Here is a 22,881-nt window from a genome sequence, read left to right as displayed (position 1 = left end):
ACTCTATGGTTGTCACAACTGCTTCTATCCCCCATTTGTATAATTGTACAAACCAAGCATCTTTGAAATCTTGTGCCACCACTTAAGAGTAGTATAACTTCACTTATGGAGCTTTTGAAGTAGTTCATCACTGGCACATTTGTAGATTTCAGTGGGGAAGCAGTCGTTGCCAGATGCCTTGTTCCCCGGAATCGATTTAATGGCTTTCTACAAATCTTCTAATGTAGGCTCATTGTCCAAATCCATCATAATTTCAAACTGTGGTAATCCTTCAAGCTCTTTGTCTTTAATTTCAGTCTCACTGGAGTATAGAATTCCATAGGGTTCAATTCAACACTCAACTTGTTTTTGTTTATCAGTGATATTTCTATTTAAATCTTTCAGTAGAACTGTTTTCTTCCTGACTGGACCAATTGCTCATTTGATGCCGTGTATATTCTACAGCTATAATCTGCATCAAATGCTTTCTGAATATCATCACCACAGATCTTGGTTTTCTCTGATTTAAAAAACAAACCTCAATTTTCAGATATAAAAAAAGTAACCCAAAATCCACATTTTTCCATGATTCAAATGAAACACCACTAATATATAGATAGATATATATGTATATTCAATATCTATATATTAGTGATTCAAATGAAACACCACTAATAGATAGATAGATAGATAGATAGATAGATAGATAGAAAATAGGGCTGTGCAAAGCTTCAGATCACAATTTGGATTTAGAGATGATTTGGATGATTCGGAGGCTGAACCCATAAATCCAAATAGAATCACTGGAAGCTTTAGGCTTTCTGAATCGATTTGGAGCTTCTGACTAGATTCAGAAAAGATTCAGTGATTCAGAGATTTGGCCATAGGGTATAATGGGGAATCAATGAAATAACTATAACTTTATTGTCTTTTGGCTGATTCAGATGAAACTTCCAGGGGTGGTAGCCTGTACTGAGGGCATGACACCTGCCAAGCTTCAAGGTGATAGGTACAGGGATTTCTGGGAAACTGCACCTCAAAGTCCTGAAAGCAAAATTCATGTCACGTGTGTGTGTTAAGCCACAGTGGGGTGAAAACTGCAGGGGTGGTAGCTCTTGATGAGGCCACAAAGTCTGCCATCTTTCAAGGACATAGGTGCAGGGGTTTCTGGGAAACTGTACCTCAAGCTGCGGACAAGCAAAACTACTGATATGAGTGACATTGTGTGTGTTAAGGTGCAGCAGGGTGAAAGCTGCAGGCCTGCTAGCCCCTGCTGAGGCCACAAAGTCTGCCAGTTTTCAAGGAGATAGGTGCAGGGGCTTCTGGGTTCTGGGACCCTGCAACTCTAGCTGCTGACAGGCAAAACTCATGTCATGGGTGCTTTTGCAACTGTGTCTGTCTTGGGGCACAGTGGGGTGGGGGGGGAAACTACTGCAGGCCTGGCTGCTAGGCCCTGCTGTGGCCATGAAGCCTACCAGCCATTAAGAAGGTAGGTGCAGGGGGGGTTCTGGGGCCCTGCGCCCCGGAGAGAATGGAGGAATCTTCATCCTTGGAGGGTTTTAAGGCTGACAGATCAAATACTCAAAAAGTAAGATTGCAACCGTAATTTGTCCCCCTTGTATATATGTGACAGGGGGCAAACTCCAGGGCCTGGTTACAGTGCCAGCCCACCCACCTGACTTTGGGCACACCGCCCACCTTACTCTCCTGCCATGCCTTGTTGTTAAATAATTAGGATGTTATTTAGATGGAAGGTTGCCCTTTGTGCACCTTGATATCAAAGGGCTGGTGCTCTGCCATACACTTTCCTCCTTAAAATGACTACTCAGGGGTGTCTTCCAGCTGCCCTCCTTGCAGGCACTTCTCCAGACTGATGCATCCCACACTAAGTGGCAAGCACCCCAGTTGTGCTCCACCATGGTATGTATGATGACAGTCTTTCATTATACGAGCAGTCTGTTTTTTCCACAGGACCCCAGCCTGAGTTCACAAGATAAATAGTACCTATTGATTGAATCACATCTGTCCAGAGTTTTAATTGCAGGGACATTCTTTTACACTTCCTGCAGCCTACACAGGAATAAGTTATTTATGATAAATAAATTAAGAACATTCTTTTCTTGCAAATAATTATAATTTTAACACTGCCTACCTATGCCTTGTAAACCTGTCAAGCAGAACTTCAGATAGCTTCAAACTCTTTGCTAAAATCTTGCCTTTGTATTATTTACCTATTACCTACAAACTGATTAGGTTATAAACAAAAGTGTTATTATTTATCATTATTGAAAATTCCATATAACATTTTATGGATTCAGGGTGAGATACAATATTATGACAAAAACTTACCTGCAACATAGTCACCAAATCCAATGGTAGTTAAAGTGATAACTACAAAATAAATTGCATCTAGTGTGTCCCAGTCTTCTATGTGCTTGAATATAACCGCAGGAAGAGCAACAAACAGTACGCAGCCAAACAATATAAATATTATTGTTGATATGATGCGAATCTTTGTCTGACTCACATTCCATTTCTATGAAAGAAAGCAAGGTGGGAGGGGAAAGAAAGAATATCCACTGTTAATAAAGTTGTGTCATTGTACATGAGCATCTATAACCTGCAGTGATATCCTAGGAGATAGAATACTGTCATTCTGAGTCTTCCAGGGAAACAGCTTTTCAAACCAAATGTCAATATTCTGTGAAACATTTGCAAACAATCAATGTTGAGTAATGTTGAACTGTAAGTACTATACGATTTTCTTTCAGTCTCAATGGATAGCATTTATTCCACTCCCTGATATTAATTGATAAGCAAATTAATCATACAAAAGTTTGACAGGCTGAATTAAAAATTTTAATGGCCCTCAGTCACCCTTTAATTTTGTGGCTGCTATTTTCTCTTGCAATTAAATACATCTATTATCTTTGTGCTTGTTAACAACTGTGAATAAAAATGATGCATTTTACCCATCTGATTACACCCACAAACCAGGTATTTAGCTAAAGACAATAGAATTTTTAAAGCTTACTTTATGTACAATCAATGAAATCAGCAAAGTGCTTAACGAGTTAACGATGGGCCTGTTGTTATATTTTTTCCCTGTCATTTGAAACACAGGCACAGGCTGGAGAATATTAATATAAAATTCCTTATGCTGGTCTAGCCACATCTCTCAGTCTCTTTTTGGAGAACTAAATCTAAGAATGAGAAAATTATTTAGAATCTGTTCTTTAAAGTTAAGATTGCCAAACAGACTGCCAAGAAGGGAACAAACTGATGCTACTTAGACTGGGGTTTTCATCAGATAGATCAGAGCAATTATTTTGGGTGGAGGGCTGCTTAACAAGCTGTTGAGGGCCACTTGTCCCTTGACAAGTGCCCCACACCCTGGTAGCCATCTTGGGACCTGACCATTGCAACCAGAAGTCCCTCCCCTTTCCCCCAGAAGTATTCCTTTTGGGAATGGGTTTTGCCATTTTGAAACCGGAAAAAAATATATGTATACTAAAAATCAAACACTGACAATAACATATCATTTTATTTTTAAACCTATTTTTGTCCTGATTTGTGTGTGATTGAGTGGTATATATAGAGGGGATTGCATAATAGCTCAAAATGAAGTCTTACTTTTCTATATTGTGGGAGAGTGTGGGGGGATATGGAGTTTGTGGGGGGGTGTGTGTGTGTGTGTGTGTGTGTGTGTGTGTGTATGTAGGGTGTGGGGGTATGTGTGGATGTGGTTTTATGGGTATGGGGGGTTTGTGCAGGGGAGTGTTTGTGGGGATGTGTGGGTGTGTGTGTGGGTGGGTATGGGGTTTGTGGGGGCTGTGGGGTGTGTGGAGAGGGAGTGTAGCTGGGGTTGCATGTGTGTGGTAGGGTGTGTGTGTGTGTAGCAGTAAGCGGAGCTCCCACCAGAGGCACAGGGTGTGTGGCAGGGGGTGCATGTGGGGAGGGGTGTGGGGGTTGTGTGGGGAAGGGTACAGGTGGCTGCAGTGTTTTTTTGCTGTGATTGTGCGTGGGGGAGCATGTGGTTGTGGGTTTGCAGGGGAAGGTTTGTGGGTATGGTAGGGTGTACATGGGAGCCCCCAACACATAACTCCTTGAGCTGGTCAGCACCCACTCCTGCCCTGCAACAGCCCGAAGCCCACACACCCTGCGAGGTGTGCCCACTACTGTCAGCAGTGCAAAGCCCCAGCCTGCCCCACACCCGCTTCAGACTCAGCCCTGCCAAGTCAGATCAACTGGAACCAGGGCACAGCCCCGACCCACACTGCCTGCCTATGGGATGTCCTGCTGCTGCCAGGCATGCAGCAGGGCTGGGGTAGCTTTGCAACTGGACTGCCTTTCTAGGCCACCCAGGTGATGGTGGCTTTTTCTGGCTGCCACCACCAATGGCTCCAGCCCCATGGTACTGGTGAGGACCCACGCTGTACAGTTCTGACTCTGCATGATCTGCACCTGCTCCAGGCTCACCTGCCCAGGCTGAGCAGCAATGGCGCAGGACAGAAGTTGTTGCTCAGCTTGGAGGAAAAGCGGCCCCTTCCCCTCCCACTGCCAGCCATTCCTTCTGCAGCCGCCCAGAGCTCAAACCAGGCTGCCCTGCATCTACACCACCATCACTGCCACCTCTGGGCTGCCCAGTGGGGCAGCAGTGGCAGTGCAGAGGAGCCGCAAGGCAGCCCAGCACAGGCTGCAGTGAGAATGGCCAGCAGTGGGAGGGGCTGGGGCTGCTTTTCTCCCATGCTGAGCAACAGCATCTGTCCTACACTGCCGCTGCTTAGCCTGGGCAGGTAAACCCAGAACAGGTGCAGGGTGCGTGAGGTCAGGGCTGTGCAGCACAGGTCCCCACTGGTACCACAGGGCTGGGGCCAACAGCAGCAGTGGCCGGAAGGAGCCACTGCCTTGACTGCCTAGGAAGGCAGTCCAGCTGCAGAGCTGCCCCAGCCCTGCTGCATGCCAAGTGTGTGTAGGATGCACCATGGGCAGGCAGTGCTGGATTAGGTGGGACCAAAGGACCTGCTGTAGGCTGGACAAAGACCCACCATAGGCCGTATTTTACCCACCCCTGATATAGATACCTATCCATTTGGAAAACAAAGCAAGAGTGCAGGGCCCTTCCACATAGGAAAACAACTAGCCAGTAGATGCACATAGACCTGATCATAAATTTTAAAACATTGATATTCTGCAGCAGCAATAATTTTATAGAGTTTTATGGAGTTTGAAGAAAAATAGAAGTGGAATGGATAACTAAATACTCATGGAATCTTCTAATATTTCAACCAAGTCTGAATGTGAATGGCTGTTGGTCACCAATAACCTGTCTATGGTTGAACTGACAGCTTTGAACAAAAAGACTCTGATCTTTTATTCCCCTTACTTGTCTGAAAGAGTAGAATTCTATTTTCTTTACAGCTAAATGGGAGTTTTCTAGCCAAAGCCCTAGCTATTTTCTTGCCCTTTCTTTACATTTTAGACATGTAAGCCTGTGTGCATAGACTGAGTAGCAACAGCACAAATATATATATATTTTAAAGAACAGAATCATGTAAGATTGCAACAATCTTAATTTATTAAAGCCAAGTTAAAAGTGTATTAATAATAACCAGGGATCCTGGCTTTCTCTGATTTAAAAAAAATCCCAATTTTTGGATATAAAAAGGTAACCCAAAATCCACATTTTTCCAGGATTCAGCTGAAACATCAGTATTTATGTATTTATTTATTTATGGTGTTTCACTTGAATCATGGAAAAATGTTGATTTTGGGTTCCTTTTTTTAATTAAAAAATTGGGGATTTTTTTTTTAATCAGAGAAAACCAAGATCCCTGGTAATGGGTCTTGAATGTTTAAGATTGGCAATTGCACCAGTGGTTTTTTTCCTCCCAAATGTTTCAATCTCACATTTTCCTGTTCTTTAAAGGACATTTTTTCTGCCCTGTTGCTACTGTAGATGAAAGGCCGACACAAACAGGGGTAACTCACTCAGATTTCAATCCATTCTGCATGTGAGTAACCTTACACATGTGAGCAATCCTATTGACCTGAACATGAATCCAGTTCTCAGTAAAGTTATGCATAAACAGGAGGAAAGCCTCAGCCACATCAAGAATCAGTGAAACCATGCCAAATTCTTAGGTTTCATATCCTATAACAAAATCCCACAGCTCTAAGGCAGTAGGCTCCCTATACAATGTATGGGAAAAGTTAGGAGCCCAGAAAAGGATTCACAAAAGGGAACTCATAGGACCCTCCAGGGTTCTAGAGTATTATTTTGGGCTGCAGCTACTAGTGCCCTCTACCACTCAGGATTCATACATGGTAACTCTCTTCTAGAGTTGAATACTTAAGATTGTTCTTGCAAAACTCAAATAAATAGGATTCTGTCCTATCTTAGAATACATAGTTGCTGATGCTGTAGCCATCCTGTTTTATACAACAGCTTAAAGACCTCAGCTTGAAGATGGGAGACTTGGGTGCCTGAAAGGTTTCCCTTGCTTGAGGGATTTCAGATCCATATCTCCTACTTCCTGTGATATGCCCTAACACCCAAATTATAGATTATTCTGTAATGGCTCTTCTTCAGCCCCCTGATATTGAAGACTTTTTTTTCTCATGGAGTAATTAAAGAGTCATTCTGGCACAGAGAGAGAAAGAGAGAGAGCATGACTCACTAGACTAGTACAAAATAAAATAGCTTCAATGGGAGAGAGTGAAAATGCTCCCATCCCAGAACAGCTGACAGTCTGATGGGGTTTAGATGTGAGAAGAGTACCACACATCTTAGCCCTGGCCAAGTCTGAAGTGCTTCTGGGAATTTTAAGTACATGGGGAACACAAATCTGAAAAAGAAAGAATATCTATGGATATACGTCTTTTTAGGATTAAGCAAAAGATGAGTGGAGTTTTGAAGATCACAATTTTAAAATTAGGATTCCAATTTCGTATCTAGCCCAAACTCTCTGTGATAACTCCCTTCTATGTGGTTCAATGCTGTCATTTTTTAAAACAAACTCCTTTCTCCTAGTGATGACAAATCTTATGGCAAACAACGGTTTAGAGGATTTTAAGGACAAAGGAAAATGTGATTGATTTGGATCCTGTTCCTCTTCCCAGCCTTAATTACTGCAGGAAACTAAATCTGAAGGTTTAATATCTTGAACTTCATCCAGTTCACAATCAACAAAGTTGGATAACATGCTCAGTTACAGAGACCTTTGAAACACTCTTGCCAAACGTTAACAGTCAGGTCTTTTCTTAACCATTTTCCTCTATTTTTTCAACAAATTTGCTATATTTAGAGCAGTAAGTATCATCCAGGGCTATATATATTTAGAATACTCACAACAAATGTATCTTCAACTTTGGCAATTCCTTTTCCAAATATGGTTCCCAGTTGATCTCCAACTCCAGCCAACAGAAAACCAAACAGAGGAATTCCCAGTAAGGCATAGATGATACAGAATATCTTTCCACCTTCTGTACGTGGTGAGATGTTTCCAAAGCCTAAATTACAAACAACTTGAGCTGTTTATAAATTAGTTACATATATGTAAATCCAGCAGTCAAAAAATACTGCAGGAACAGGAAATGTTTAAATGGCCCCTGATGGATAGACACTGTATATTGTTAGGGACATAACCTTCTGATTGGATTTTTGCTCATGTTAAGTGTTTGACATTTAACAAGTTTATCTTCCTTCTACAGTGGAATTTTAATCTCAATTATATATATTTCCCCCCTTCTTTGTTGGAGTAACTACCACCGAGATTGAATATTCAGTTTGTTGTTTACATAAATCCCCTATTGAAATCACTTGGAGATAACCTTCATTAACTTCAAGGGGAGATTTGCCTGAGTACAGGGTACTGGATCTGACCCTCCAAAATGGGAATTATATTAACTAAAGAAATGAAAAATGCATGCGAGGAAGCTTTGAAACAGTATGCAACTCTAATAAAATTCACTGTTAACATTCATAACCAAGATCACAATGCACTGTTTCTTCAAAGAAGACAGTATAAAACTGGTTATTGAAATGGCAAGAAGGGGATTTGTACATTAAAGAAACTATTCATATTCTTGAAAATTAAAAGTTAGGTCCTTCTTGTGCACAAATATAAGTTTTAGCAGACAAAGTAAAATGGTGCACAATTCTACAGCACTCAAACCACTTTACAAACTTGAATGCATTTCAGCTAAAATAACCCCCATCCTTAATAAATATATTAGCTCCATTTTAAAATGGGAAACATGAGGTACAAAGCATACAGAACTCAAGCCTGCAAGATGCTAAATACTAGGGCTGTGCAAAATTTTGCCACCAGTTTTGTTTCAACAGTGTATCGACCTGTTTCAAGGTTGAAACAGCAAAATTGAAATGAAACATATATGGTCAAAACAGCCTCGAAACAAAATGAGGTAAGTTGAAACGTTTCACCATTTCGATGCTGTTACGATGTTTCACCCATAGGCTATAATGGGGAAGATTGAAACAGCCTATAACTTTGTTATTTCTGGCCAGATTTTGATAAACCTTGCAGAAATGGTAGCCCCTTCTGAGGACATTGAGAGTGCTAAGTTTCAAGAAGGTAGGTGCAGGGGGTTCAGAGAAACTGCACCCCAAATCCTGAAAGCAAAACTCATGTCATATGTATGTGTTAAGCTACAGTGGGGTCAAAACTGCAGGCATGCTAGCCCCTGTGGAGGCCATGAAGCCTGCCAAGTTTCAAGGAGATAGGCACAGGAGTTTGGGGGAAACCGCACCTCAGGCTGTGGACAAGCAAAACTCATGACATGGATGACACTGTGTGTTAAGGTGCAGCGGGTTAAAAACTGCAGGCCTGCTAGCCCCTGCTGAGGCCACAAAGCCTGCCAGCTGTCAAGGAGATTGATGCAGAGGTTCTGGGTTCTGGGGACCTGCACCTCTGGCCACAGGCAGGCAAAACTCGTGTCACGGGTGCTTGTGCAACTGTGTTTGCTTTGGGGCACATTGTGGTGGGAACTACTGCAGGCCTGACTGCTGGGCCCTGCTGCAGCCACTGAAGCCTGCCAGCTGTCAAGGAGATTGGTGCAGGGGGGTTCTGGGGCCCTGCACCCCTAGCTGCTGACAGACAAAACTCATGATATGGGTGCTTGTGCAATTGACTGTCTCTGTCTTGGGGCAGCTGATTGTCTGTATTGATTATTTCCTCTCCTTAGTCTGTGGTTTTGTAGGTGTTAATCCATGCTCGTTAACTCATTATCTAGTGGCTAGGTACTGTGTATTGAGCTGGTCCCTGAGTGAATCATGATTAATTGGTAACTGGTAGCACAGTAGCTTAGCAGCCAGGCCTGCAGTAATTCCCCTCCTCCACACACACCCACCCCGTGCCCCAAGACAGACACAGTTGCACAAGCACCCATGTCACGAGTTTTGCTTGTCTGCATCTTGAGGTGCAGTTTCCCCCAAACCTCTGCACTTATCTCCTTGAAACTTGGCAGGCTTTATGGAATCAGCAGGGGCCACTGTCCCGGAAGTTTTTACTCCACTGTGGCTTAACACATACATGTGACATGTTTTGCTCTCAGGAATTTGGGGTGCAGTTTCTCTGAACTCCCTGCACCTATCTTCTTGAAACTTGGCATGCATCATACGGTCAGAAGGGGCTACCATTTCTGCAAGTTTTATTGAAATCCAGCCAGAAATGACAAAGTTATAGCCTGTTTTGACCTTCCCCATTATATCCTATGGGCGAAACATCGAAATAGGGTCGAAACGGCAAAACGTTTCGAAGGAATGGAACAGCCGTTTCAACTCAAAACAAAAGTCAAAACAAAACACTATTCTGTTGAAATGTCAAAATGCTGGTCGAAATGGAACGCTTCCATTTCACACAGCCCTACTAAATTCTCTCAAGTCCAAGCATCTCAAAGGATTGGCCTCTAAAGTGACTCATCCAAAGTCATACAGGAAGCATAGTGCAGAATGAAAACCAGATATTCTTAGTCCCAATTCTGTCTCTTAAGCAAAATACCTCTTCCTCTACCCGAAGTTCATTTCTGGGGTATTGCTACACCACAGGGCTCAAAGCTGTGCTATTTTTCACGGGGAATTTCAACCAAAACTATTTTTTAAATAAAATAATTCAATAGAAAATTTACTATGAAATATAAAAAAGACAAAATACTTAAGCCAGAAACTGAAAAGTTTTGGGCTTTAAGCATTTGGTTTTTAAATTACATATAAATATTTTACAAGGAAAATATGCTTTTAACAAAATAATTTTATTTAATCAAAATAATTAAGTTTTCTTTCAGAAACAGTCTAGATAAAATATTTCAACCAACTTTCCTCAGAATTTACAAGGTGTGTTATTATATTGTATTTAGATGTAATTCACCATTTTTACTCGGTGGGATATAATACATACCCATGAACTTTTGGATACTAGAGATTACCAGTGAGTGAAACTCTCTTTTGTATCTATATAAATTTCTGTTTAATTATTTTGAGCACTGGTTCAGGCAGAGTTTCTTCATGTAGCACATTTGCTTATTTGTATTACTCATGTACAGAAATTGGACATGAATCAGAACCAAAGCCTTTCATGCAAAATTTCAAAATGCCTATAAGTACACAGTTAAATGTTATAATATTTTAAATAAAACCTGAGTATGAATGTTCTGGATTCAGTTGTAAATTGGAAAAGTATGTAACAAGTGTATTGAACAAGTATAAAGTGTTTAACTGTTATAGCAAACTAAGAATGTATAGTTATTACAAGATTTTAACTTATAGAGAATATTAAAACATGACAAATATCCAAAACTAACTACACTTATGTTGCACGCATTGAATTCTTCCAAGGGATTCATTGGCTATACAATGATCAAAGCCATTCTTGGTATAGCTGCACAGAAAAAAACAGAACTCCAGGAAACTCAAGTTTGCCTCGATACGCATGAATTAAACCTAATATAAATTCCCCCCAAAATATGTTTTCATGGATTTATGATTGAGAAAAACAGAACAATACTAAAGGGTAAAAAATTATATTGATGATAAACCCGAAGTCAAGCATTAATAACCCCCCCAAAAAAAATCAGAAGCATGGTTATATTCAGAAGAAATGCCAACATGTTAGCTATGGAAGTACACAATTTGGGCCCCCAAACAACTTTAATTCCACTCTGTCATGATGATATGCAACTATGATTCATATGATTATAAAGCATTTTAGTACCTGAGACATTGGATTAGATTCAACTGGTCTTTGAAAAAGCAAATGTTTTCTTCCTTTCCTTCTTTGTTACCACTCACAATGTCAGCACAGGACAATTAAATATAGTGCTCTGCACTAAACCAGAGCCAGGTGCTAAAACCACTGAGGATTGGCATTCAGAGAGTTAGAACTGATTCATTCTCCACCTTATGGCTCCAAACATATCTCACAATGCAAAAGGGAATTTGACTTAGAGGTTCAAAATAAAGTTAGATTCTTCACACTTGTGGCCAAATCAAAAAGGAGAAATGTACACCCTAGTTAAGTCTCCTTTCATAAATATGTCTCTGTGCTATGAAGAGATTATCTGGATCAACTCCTAGGAAGCCTCAGTGTAATTTAAAATCAATATACTAAGTATATAAAAATCTCACTTTGCTTTTTTGCAATGCCCTTGTTTTGGGTGAGGGGTCGTTTGTTTTCATTTGAGGGGGTGGGGTTTGTAGAGCAGATGTGGTTCCAGACAATGTCAGTGGTTCACAGTGAAATTAACATACTGACACCCCAAACAGGAGGTCATTTTGCACTGCTCTACTCTTCAAAGAATATGCTTCCTGTAGAGGACTGCTTCTAGGAGGCAACTGTCAATCCTCTGGATTATGATGTACATATAAGAGGTCTAATCAGACATGTTATGAATCCACTTGTGGCTGACAAGCCCAATTTGAGAGTGACACAGCTTGTTACAAGTTTCACAGATCCACATGTTATCTGAGTTGGAGTCCAAGTTTACAGCATGCTGCTTACTTCTCTCTCACTTTGCTTCCTCCCTCTGGATGAAAGCCACTTCATGTTTAGCTGCACCCAGTGCCAGATGCTTCCTCCAAATTGGACAGGTTTCTGTGTGCTCTCCCAGCTTTCTACGTTGATGCTGAATGACTTCATATAATTTTTGCACATATAGTAGTACTGCCTTAGAGGACAACCCCACTTTCTAGAGCCATCTCAAATCTTGCTATACAAAATATTTTGGGGGATAGGCTCTCCTCCCATTCTCCTGACATGGCCAATCTATCGCAACCTCCTCTTCTTGATAGTGCTTTATAAACGTGTCAATCCTGCATGCTTCAGTACCTCTGTGTTTAGTATTCTGTCTTCCCACTTTATTTTCTAGATCTTATGCAGACACCTCACATGGAAGCTGTTCAGTCTCTTGATGTGCCATCAAGGAACTGTTTGTAATGTACTACTACTAATTACTATGAGAACAATTCTCTCTCATTCAGTTCTGTATATGTACATCTCTAGAGACATACTTTGCATAGGAACCTAAAAGTAATCTCTCTTTTCTTTTACCTGCATCTAGCATATTTTATGTGCTCTTCAGGATGGCTATTTTTCACATAGAAACAATGCATCCCCTTTTAATTAATTGCACATGAAAGGCTCTCACGCATTATCAATTAACAGCCTGCAGTGTTTCTTTGGTTGGATTGTCACTTTATAGAATAAAGAGTACAGTGCGTTCTGGAAGTCTATCATTATAATTCTTCTTTGGTATGCTCTGTGCCTCAGTGAAATGGTGTAGAATGAGATTTCCATCACACACAAATCATGTATGCTTTATTCTTATGTTCCATAACATTCTGCCACAAATAAGCCTGATAGCTACATAACTTGCTCCCAAATCTTGTCCTTACTCTCTCATGCTGTAAGATATTCTCTGATTTATGAATCAGGAGAGGAAATGTACTTGCATTGTTTGGGGTTGATCCAGTTGCTCAGCCTTTTGTCTAAAAGAATGCTCTGAATGTCTGAAAACGACATCAGCATGCTGGTCCTGCTTAAGACCGAGCAAAAATACATCCCATACAACATGCTGAGACTAGAGCATAAACCACAGGGACACCACTACATGCCTCTAAGTATCACGCTGCTCTCTTCTATTTGCAGTTGATGAAACAGAAATTCACAACATTACTTGAATAAGTGCCCTGGCAGCACACCCATTCACTGCAGATCTTGCTCTTCTGCTCCATCAGCAACAGTAGAAGCCAACACCATAAAAGCACTTAGGTGCCTAAATCAAAAAATGAGATCAAGAGAAACCCTGTCAACCTCAGAGGCATCTGAGGATATCTCTATTATGTGCAAAATAGGGCTGTGCTATGTCAGTACTAAATTCTCAACTGGAAGCAGTAGTACAGCTTCAACAGGAGGGGTGGAGAATGTCCCCTATCCCAGCTAATCTACATATTGGTGAAGAAAGTACTCTCCAGAGAAATTTGAACCCCTTCACGATGAGGAGCACCAAGAATCAAGTAGGTCTCCCACTTCTTGGTTGAATGCAATAACTACTGGGCTATCAAGTAGAAGTTTGGTATCACCACCTTCTCCTGTTCCAGCAGTAAGCCAGATGATCATACTCAAAAGGATGATTTAGGCCAGGGTATTGGTAGCCACCCCATGGCCACAGCATGGTTGTGATGCTCCCTGGTGGCTGTGTGGCCCCTCTCTAGCTCACCTGCAGCCCTTCCCTTTGATCATTCTCCTGCCATGCCTTGCTCTTATTGAAAATTATATAAGGGAAGCTGTGCATGTGCTCTGAGTGTGCCTGAGCCTGTGCTGATCACCACCATGGCCCCTCCTAGGTCCCCTCAATCACCGCTCTGCTCCTCAGACTAGTAGACTTTGTCGGCCTCTCTGCATCTCTGCTGGGCACCTGTTGCTTTAAGGGTGTATCGCATGGCTCATACCTCCCTTATACCACGCCCCAAGCCTCACAGATGTTCTGTTTGTGAAGCTGTTTATTTAAACATTCAGCCCCCCTTGGGCCTTCAAATCCCTCTGGTCCCCTGCACAGTCCCTTCCTGAACTTTCAGACCTCTGGTCCCACATGCAGCCCCTCCTCTGGGATCCCAGACTACTGGTCCTGCACACCAGCCCTTCTCTGGGCTCCTGGCCCCCTCTGTGGGTTCAAAATAAAACAAAAACCATCTGCCTGTAAAACCCTGATTTCTTCTGTCCAGGGGCTTGCCTCTGCTCCTAGGCCTACTGGGTTCTTTATATCAACTGCAATCCCTTCATGTGTCCTGCTGCCAAGAGCTCCTCACTTTTTGGCTGCCAGGGAGAGACCACCTAACCGGCTCAGGCTCTAGACTTGTATAGCTCCAGCCTAAGCCCCTTCTGGTCAAGTGAGTCTTTCATTAGGCCCCTGCACCACCTGCAAGCAGCCTTGCAGGCTGCTAGCTTCCTTAAAGGAGCAGGCACTCCCCAGGGCCCTGCTACAGTATCCAACTTCAGCGTGTGTGGCCCCATGGACCATACATTGTAAGGGTGGCCTCCCCAGTTTCTTTCTTCTCTGCATAGGCTCGGCTGATGGCACATAACTCTCTGCCCCCTAGCATCGCTGGCTGTGCATGGCCCTTGCCTTCAGGCGGCAGCAGCAGCACGCAGATCCCACAACCTGCTGTGCTCCTCCAGTCCCTCCCCAACTACATAGTTGTGGGAGAAGGGACTCAGGGACCATCAGGATGCCAATTGGGGGTTTTAAGTAGCAGGTTTTAGACTGTAAATCCCAGTCTCACATAGGTGCTTAAGTCCAGGAGAGAAGTGTAAGTTCAGATATACCCTTCTTTTCACAGATTTCTATTAGCTGGCTTATAAATCCCCTATCCTCTGCCAAGAGGCTGGCTTCTGTGGAATCTAGTCCTAGGAGCCTTGCTGTCCCCATTTTCTGGTGTTAATGAATTCCACTCCCTAATCCTAAAAGCTAGGTGTAGTGACATTCTGCATTGCTTAAGGATCTGGTTTGCAGTGCTTTTCAAAGCTGGTCCCTTTTCCCAGTCTGCCACATTGACTGAACTACCTCCTAAAATCAGCAACAAGTATACTTCATTTTCCACTCCATCATCTCTTCTCCTGGATAGGGACTGTAAATGGAAATTTGCTCAGGAATGGCTGAATTCTCATGTTCCTGCACATAGATCAAATACAACTTGGACATAGAGAATTGGGGCTTGGTTCTAGAGGGTCACAACCCAGGGAATCAGAAACAGACAAGGCCAGGAAGCTAAGGTCCCAGCTAAAGTAAGGGGATCAGGAACAGGTAGGTCAGGAGGCCAAGATTTGTAAAGGAAGCAGGCAGGCAGTCGCCATGGGTAGAACCACTAGGCAGAAACAGGAAGTAGGGATCCAGACTGGAGTCACTAGCCAGGGGGTCTGGGTTAGGCAGCTATATCTGTAAGAGGCCAGCACAAGGGTAGTTCAGGTTGAACAAGGAACCAGTGGCAGGAACAAGGATGAAGCCAAGAAGCCAACAGGAGGAACCCAGGAACCTAAGGACAAGCAGGAAGGAATCATGAACTGGGAAACTAGGAATCAACAGATAGAAGCCCAAAACTAAATAGAGAAGCATCTCATCTTGAGTAGCCTGCTGGGCATTGGAAGAGCTGTCGCTCATAAGCAGACAGCCATGCCTGTGCAGGGAATTTGGGACCAGCTGGAAGTAATTAGGTTGCTAGCACCCAGGCAGGTGACCAAGAACAGCTAGGAATAATGTAGCCTGCTTGCTGACACGTGTCCTGACACCAACACCATAAGCACACAGGCACTAGCTCTATGCAAGGCAAGGTTCATCATAGCTCACATCTTATATTGTATTTCTAATCATTTCATTCGGCAGAGCTGGCTCCTAGATTTAGCCTTGCTTTTGAATGGTTCATGCACACATAGCAAGAACCTGATCCTGAACCTATTGAAGCTAGTGGAAAGATTCCTGCTGAAAGTCCTAAGAGCTTTTTACCATTCTCTGTCTATAGTGCATTAGATCAGAATTAAAATGTTACTTCTAAAACTGGGTCACCTTCAACAGAGGCAACATCAGTGTCCTTTTTGGACTGCCCCCTACCCCACCTCCATAAAGCATAGCATGACTTCCCAATTTCATAAAATCACTTTCATGTTTTGATAAGTGCCAAGTGGGCCTCTAATACCCAAAGGATTTATATGCATTTAGAGTATTCTATCTCTGTCAAGTAGTTATTGACAGGTTAAAAAAAAAAAGAGTAGTTTACAGTCACTCATATATGAATCAAGAGTGAGAGGGCATTGAAAATATAGACTAATAGCTCTATTAAACAAGATAAAACATTACATGGTTTTACTTGCAAGACATCCAGTAACACCCAAGATTCAACTTACATATATGATTTAGGAGGCACTTGTTAGCTTTGGCTGAAGTACTAGAACAAGTAGTATAAGCATTCATTACTTCTTAATGATAGCAATAAACAATGTGGTTTACTAATTTTTTCTCATTTTATTTAATTGATTTCAAATACACATACATAAGAAAGAAAACTTTTGTAATGTTTTCCATTTGAGAAAGTTCCACTTTTGACTAAAATATTCTTTTTAGATGGATATTTTCTTGGTTATGAACAAAACCAATACTGTTCAAAATATCAACTTCTAATTTTTCAACTTGCTTAATAAACATGCAAAAGTACAAATTCCATGCAATTTTATGATTTAAAAAGTCTCTAGGACACAAACTAGCCTGAAATGAAATGCCAAAAAATTCTTGCATGAAACTATATTACAAACCTCTCATTTTATTTTTCATCTACACCCACAAAAGGAGGATATCTTCAATGAAGATATAACAGATAACATTTGTTTCTAGTACTGACAAACGTTTGCTTTTGATCCCCAATTGATGATGACTCAGTCATTTAGAAAGCATCCTCAGGTTCCTGGCTAAAGGATCTTTCTCCTCTGCTCAGGGTCAGCCATATTTGGGATCAAGAAGGCAGATCAGCACAGATTGCTGGGAGGGCGGGGGCAGGGAGAGGGGATTTGTCTTCTTCTGTAGCAGGGGTCATGGTCCTCTCCTTTGGATCTGTAAAGTGTATTTTACCAAACTACTTCCTACCCTTTCAGTGGCAGGATACTGAGAGTGCTTTCATCCCCCTACTTTACCTGTGGATAGTTAAGATGTTCCTGATGTTTTCAGACATTGGCCTTAGTAGATGCGTGAGAGGGTTCCTTATGCAGTTTTGTCTGGAATAGGCTAGACCAGGGGTGGGAAAAACAACCAGATCTGGCCCTTGGAGGGATTTTGCCCAGCCCACGACATCGCAGCCAGACTCCATTTCCCAGCAGATCTGGCAGCAGCAACTCCTTTGGCTGCCACTGTCAGACCTGGCCCCACTGCCCAGGCACCCAGGCCCATCTGCCCCACACCCATCACCAGGGGTGGGACCTGCATGGGCAGGGTAAAATGGAGCCATAGGACCATGGGCCCATGAGGTGTGGTGCCTAGGACAAGACAGATGGGCAGGACCAGGTAGACCCCAGAATCATGGGGTGGTAACAGCACAGGGCCAGGCCCAGGGCAGAGTCAAAATCCACTGCCTGCATACTTCTGCAATGGCCATGGGTTCTGCAGGATGGGGCATGTAGGGAGTGGATCATGGCTCTGCCCTAGCCCTATGCTGTCACCACTGCACGATCCTGGCCGCAGCCTCAGATGCAGCTTCTCACTTGGCTCTTGGCTGGTCTCCAGGGAGACCTTGGAATTGTAGAGGTATATGGGCAGCAGACCATGGTTCTGCCCTGGCCTGGCCCAGTGTAGTCACCGCTCAGTGATACCAGGGTCTCCCTGGCCCCGCCTGCCCATCTCAACCCAGATACCACTCCCTGTGGGCTCATGGCCCCATCCCAACACCCAGCTGCACACCCTGCCTGCACAGGTCCTGCCCCCGGCAGTGGGTGCAGGGGAGGATGGGCCGGGGTGGCCCGGCAGCAGGACCAGGTCTGGCAGAGGCAGCCAAAGGAGCTGCCACTGCCAGGAAATAGAATCTGGCCATGGGCCAGATCCAGCCCACTGGCCAGATTTTTTCCATGTCTGGGCTAGACAGATACTTCTATAGGATGGTCCTGCCTTGAGCACGGGATTGGACTAGATGACCTCCTGAGGTTCCTTCCAGCCCTACTTTTCTATGATTCCAAATGTTCATATCCTGATGAAAAGACTGGGGGTTTTATTATAATTTCTCATCCAGAAATATTTTAGAACAAGTTGCTAGACTAAGTAGTCTTCACTGAAGCTAGTAAATTCTTTCTTATTGAAAGGAATTCATATAGCATTTTTATTTATGCAAATATATCTAGAGGTCTACTTGCTTTATTTGCAATATTGAGAATTAGAGACTGTCACTTCTGAAGCTGTTTTTCACAGTGAAGTAGAGGCAAATGGTCTGCTCAAACAGTTCATGTTTTCTCATTGTTTTTGAGAGCTCTCAAGTTGGTTGACAGGCTGGCTAGATGATATCTCCAATCCAAAAGTTGTCAGTTACACTCATCAATATAGCTCTAAGTCCCATCCCACATTCTGTGTCTCTACTTTATACTTTGTTCCTGTCAGTTTCACTATGTGGCTCACTCTATTCTTCTCCTCCTTCATATTTTATCCTGTAGTATAAGTGGCATTAAGGAACTCCTGCAAGATTGTTATATGACATATCCACAAAACTGCATTTTCTTCCAGACCACCATACAGGCAGTCCTTGACTTGCAACATTTCGAGTTACAGTGTTTCACACTTACAGTGTTTATAAGTTGACACCCTGTTTCTGATGTCAGTTTTGACTTTACAACTCTTGATCCAATGCAACGTGACACCAATGAACAACTTCACTGCATCGCCCATTTCCCTGGAGAACATCTGTCCAAACTTCCTTGGACACTTTCTTAAAGAAAGTAGACAAGACTCCAGAAAAAAATGCAGCCAAGACTCCTGAGAAGACTTCAGCCAAGAACCCTTCAAAAAGTCCAACCAAGAGCCCTTCAAAAAGTCCAGCAAAGTCACCTCAAAGAAGTCCTTCCAAATCAATATGATTGCTACTTACAATATAAATATATTAATGTAACTATATTACTCATCTATAATTGATTGAGTACAAAATTATGGGTTATTTTTGGTAAAAATAGAGTATTGGGCCTTGGTTCAAGAACCAATCCCCCATTTACAACATTGTTACCTATGGGTAAATCGGATCCAAGTTACAACGTTTCAACTTAAGACATGGTTTTCAGGAACCAATTGTGTCGTAAGTCCGAGGACTGCCTGTATTAAAAAGCTGTTCTGCAGTTAGTGCTATCCTCTGTGATATGCCACTGTATCTTATTGTTGTCATCTAGCTAACTTTCAGCATGCTCCTGAAATACCATAATTCAAAGACCCTAAGGCATCATTCAGTGTCCCTCTTGATGGACACCCTGGTTGCACTTCAATTACGCTAATTTCTCCATCTATGCAAATGGCATCTGCATATTAAAGGAAGAGGGAAGACCTGCCTCAGCAAACCTAAATGGAATGCTCTGATAGAAACGTTATGGGGTGACACCTACCAGAATTTCTGGTCCCCAATTCATGGGTTTAAAAAAAAAAATAGATTGTTAGGGCTCAAGAGATTGGTATTTGCATATTTGCTGACCCAGTGGTGCCAAGAATTAGGAACACATTTCACTTTAAGATGCATTTAAATTAGTGTATGGATGCATACAAGGTTTTTACTGAACCATACAAACATGGTGAATGAGTTGTTGGAATTGTGCTTATTGTACCTACATTCCTGGTTCCAACAGGAAAATGTAGGTATGGGGGTTCTATTTCTTATAGGCAAACTGAGACACCTGAAACCACTGGCTATGAAATATAAATGGAAAAGACCAAGTTTATTCATGTTAACTGCATAAATTTTTTTTTTGTTTTTTGGGGTTTTTTTAAGAAAAAAGAAGAAAGGGATATCAAACGATCAGGAGGAAACATGATACATAGAGAACATAGTTGCAATAAATAAGAATGGATAACAATAACTTTTGGGACCACAGACTTGTTGGTATCAGTTTGCCAACACTTTCTCTTGCTCTTTCTAGAGGGCTTCTATAGTGCCTCCACTAGATTGTTCCCAAAATATCATGTGCATCTGTTATTATTTTTAAGTATGATTTGTAATGGTATAATATTTAAAACAGTGACTCTCAATTGGGATCCATGACATCCTTTTAAGGGTGCAGCAGGATGCAACACAATATTAGCACTGATGTACAAACATCTACACATGATTTACAGGACAAACCCAGAGATTTCAAATAGGAATCCTTGGTCTCAAAACCATTCTGATCTGTTATAGTCTTTATGAGTTCTTTTGCACTAAAAAACTGATCAATTATTTTTCCAGTTAGAAAATGAGTGAAATTAGTTTTGAAATGGGGTACAGCTATATCCAGAAAAAATCTGTAAATGTGCCTTGAGGGTAAAAATCACCTGTTTAGAAGCACCAGTAGTGGACTAGGACATTACAGGGGTCTGCATTTTTCCAGCCACAAAACAAAAATGCTAGGATACATGCCCATACATGGTAGGTAGACATTTCTGCACACACTTAAAAAAAATTCTATTACCTTGGGATTTATATTCAGCACATGAGAATACTTAAATTTATAGTTAGCCCTCTTTCATAGCCAGAGTGTATAACTCTCTCTTGCCTCGCAAGTTGTGGGGTATGTGTACATACATATCTATAGTACTTATATGGTCCCCATTGAGTGCCTCATAATCCTTATCTATTTATCTTCATAACTTCCCTGGAAGAGTAGAGATACTATTAACCACACTATACAGATGGAAGACAGAAGCACAGAGGCTGAGATTCTCCTAGATATTTAAGCACTTAAGCTTGCATTGATTTCACCCCTTATTTTAAAAAGAAAACAATTAAGACCACTAAAAATGAGAAGTATGTTCCTAGATAATAAATCTGATTTTAATGAAAGAAAATTAAGTACCTAATCATCTTGGAGCACCCAGGCCTAAGTGACTTGCTCAAGATCACACAGGAAGTCTATGACTACTGACTTTACCACTGGGCCATTCTATCTTTCTGCATATAATTATACCCACATATACACACACTCCTTTCTGTGTAAGGAGTTTAGACTGGATAAGAGACAAGGGCCATTTGTAAAGGTGAACATTTTAGTGTACTTAACAGGAGAGGTGAGGTGGAATACATATCCAGTCATACAGGCTCATGCACAATACCAATGTCTAATGTCATGGTTTGAGATTGTCCCCCATGAAGTAAGTCCCCAAGGGCAAGTCATGCCTATCAACCTGATTGCCTTCTATGATGAGATGACTGGCTCTGTGGATGTGGAGAAAGCAGTGAATATGGTATACCTTGATTTTAGCAAGATTTCTTATATGGTCTCCCATAAAATTCTCACAAGCAAGCTAAGGAAGTACGGGCTGGGTGAATGGCCTATAAGGTGGATAGAAAACTGGCACTTGTCCTTGTTGAACCTCATGAGATTTCTTTTGGCCCAAACCTCCAATTTGTCTAGGTCACTCTGAATCCTAGCCCTACCCTCCAGCATATCTACTGCTCCCCACAGCTTGGTTTCATCTGTAAACTTGCTGAGAGTGCACTCCATCCCATCTTCCAGGTTGTTAATGAAGATATTGAACAAAACCAGCCCCAGGACAGACCCTTGGGGCACTCTGCTTGATACCAGCTACCAACTATACATTGAGCCATTGATCAATACCCATTGAGCCTGACAATCCAGCCAGCTTTCTATCTACCTTACAGTCCATTAATCCAACCCATACTTCCTTAGCTTGCTTGCAAGAACGCCATTGGAGACAGTATCAAAAGCTTCACTAAAGTCAAGGTATATCACATCCACTGCTTTCCCCACATCCACAGAGCCAGTCATTTCATCATAGAAGACAATCTGGTTGGTCAGACATAACTTGCCCTTAGTGAATCCATGCTGACTGTTCCTGATCATTTTTTCTTTCTCCAAGTGCTTAGAAATGGATTCCTTGAGGACCTGCTTCATGATTTTTCAAGGGACTGAGGTGAGGCTGACTGATCTGTAATTCCCTGGAAACTTCTTCCATTTCTTAAAGATGAACACTATATTTGCTCTTTTCCAATCATCTGGGACCTTCCCCAGTCACCACGAGTTTTCAAAGATAATGGTCAGTGGGTTTGCAATCACATCACCCAACTCCCTCAACACCCTCAGATGCATTGCACCTGGCCCCATGGATTTGTATACATCCAGCTTTTCTAAATAGTCCCTAACCTGTTCTTTTACCACTGAAGGCTGCTACCTTCTCCCTAAACTGTGTTTCCCAGTGCAGAAGTCTAGGAGCTGACCTTGCTTGTGAAGACCAAGGTAAAGAAGGCATTAACCACTTCAGCCTTTTCCTCCTCATCTGTCACTAGATTGCCTCCCCCATTCAGTAAGGGACCCACACTTTCCCCAACCTTCTTCTTGTTAACATGCTTATGGAAACCTTTTTTGCTACCCTTCATGTCCCTTGCTAGCTACAACTCCAGTTGTACTTTGGCCATCCTGATTTCATCCCTTGAACCTGAGGAGCCTCCCTGCAGCCAAGGAGCCACCCTCTCCTCCAGCCCTGCCCCTGCTCCCCCCCAGCTCTGGGGCTGTCATCAGGAAACAAGTGGGGAGGAAGGAGGGGGAGAGAGCTACTGGCTGGGGTTTGCCAGGCCTGAGATGAAGGGAGGAGGCTGGTGGGGGCTGCGAGGTGAGGGTTCTCTGATCCATGTACCCCTACTCCACCTCAAGCCAGACAAACCCCAGCTAGAAG

The 22,881-nt window shown here is 42.4% G+C and overlaps 1 protein-coding gene across 1 annotated transcript in view; it reads right to left on the bottom strand.

Annotated features, from left to right (window-relative positions):
• The window catches only part of KCNK2 (potassium two pore domain channel subfamily K member 2), a 187,350-nt gene that overhangs the window by 65,249 nt on the left and 99,220 nt on the right, over window positions 1–22,881 (bottom strand). The window contains exons 4-5 of the mRNA XM_025209570.1: window positions 7,331–7,491; window positions 2,329–2,515 (exon numbers count right to left, since the gene is read on the bottom strand). Coding sequence (XP_025065355.1) covers window positions 2,329–2,515; window positions 7,331–7,491 — 348 coding nt within the window. The remainder of the gene's footprint in view (window positions 1–2,328; window positions 2,516–7,330; window positions 7,492–22,881) is intronic.

The sequence above is a fragment of the Alligator sinensis genome, unplaced genomic scaffold, assembly GCF_000455745.1.
Source record: "Alligator sinensis unplaced genomic scaffold, ASM45574v1 scaffold842_1, whole genome shotgun sequence".
Taxonomy (NCBI): Eukaryota; Metazoa; Chordata; order Crocodylia; family Alligatoridae; genus Alligator; species Alligator sinensis.
This window is presented reverse-complemented; position numbering and strand designations above follow the sequence as displayed.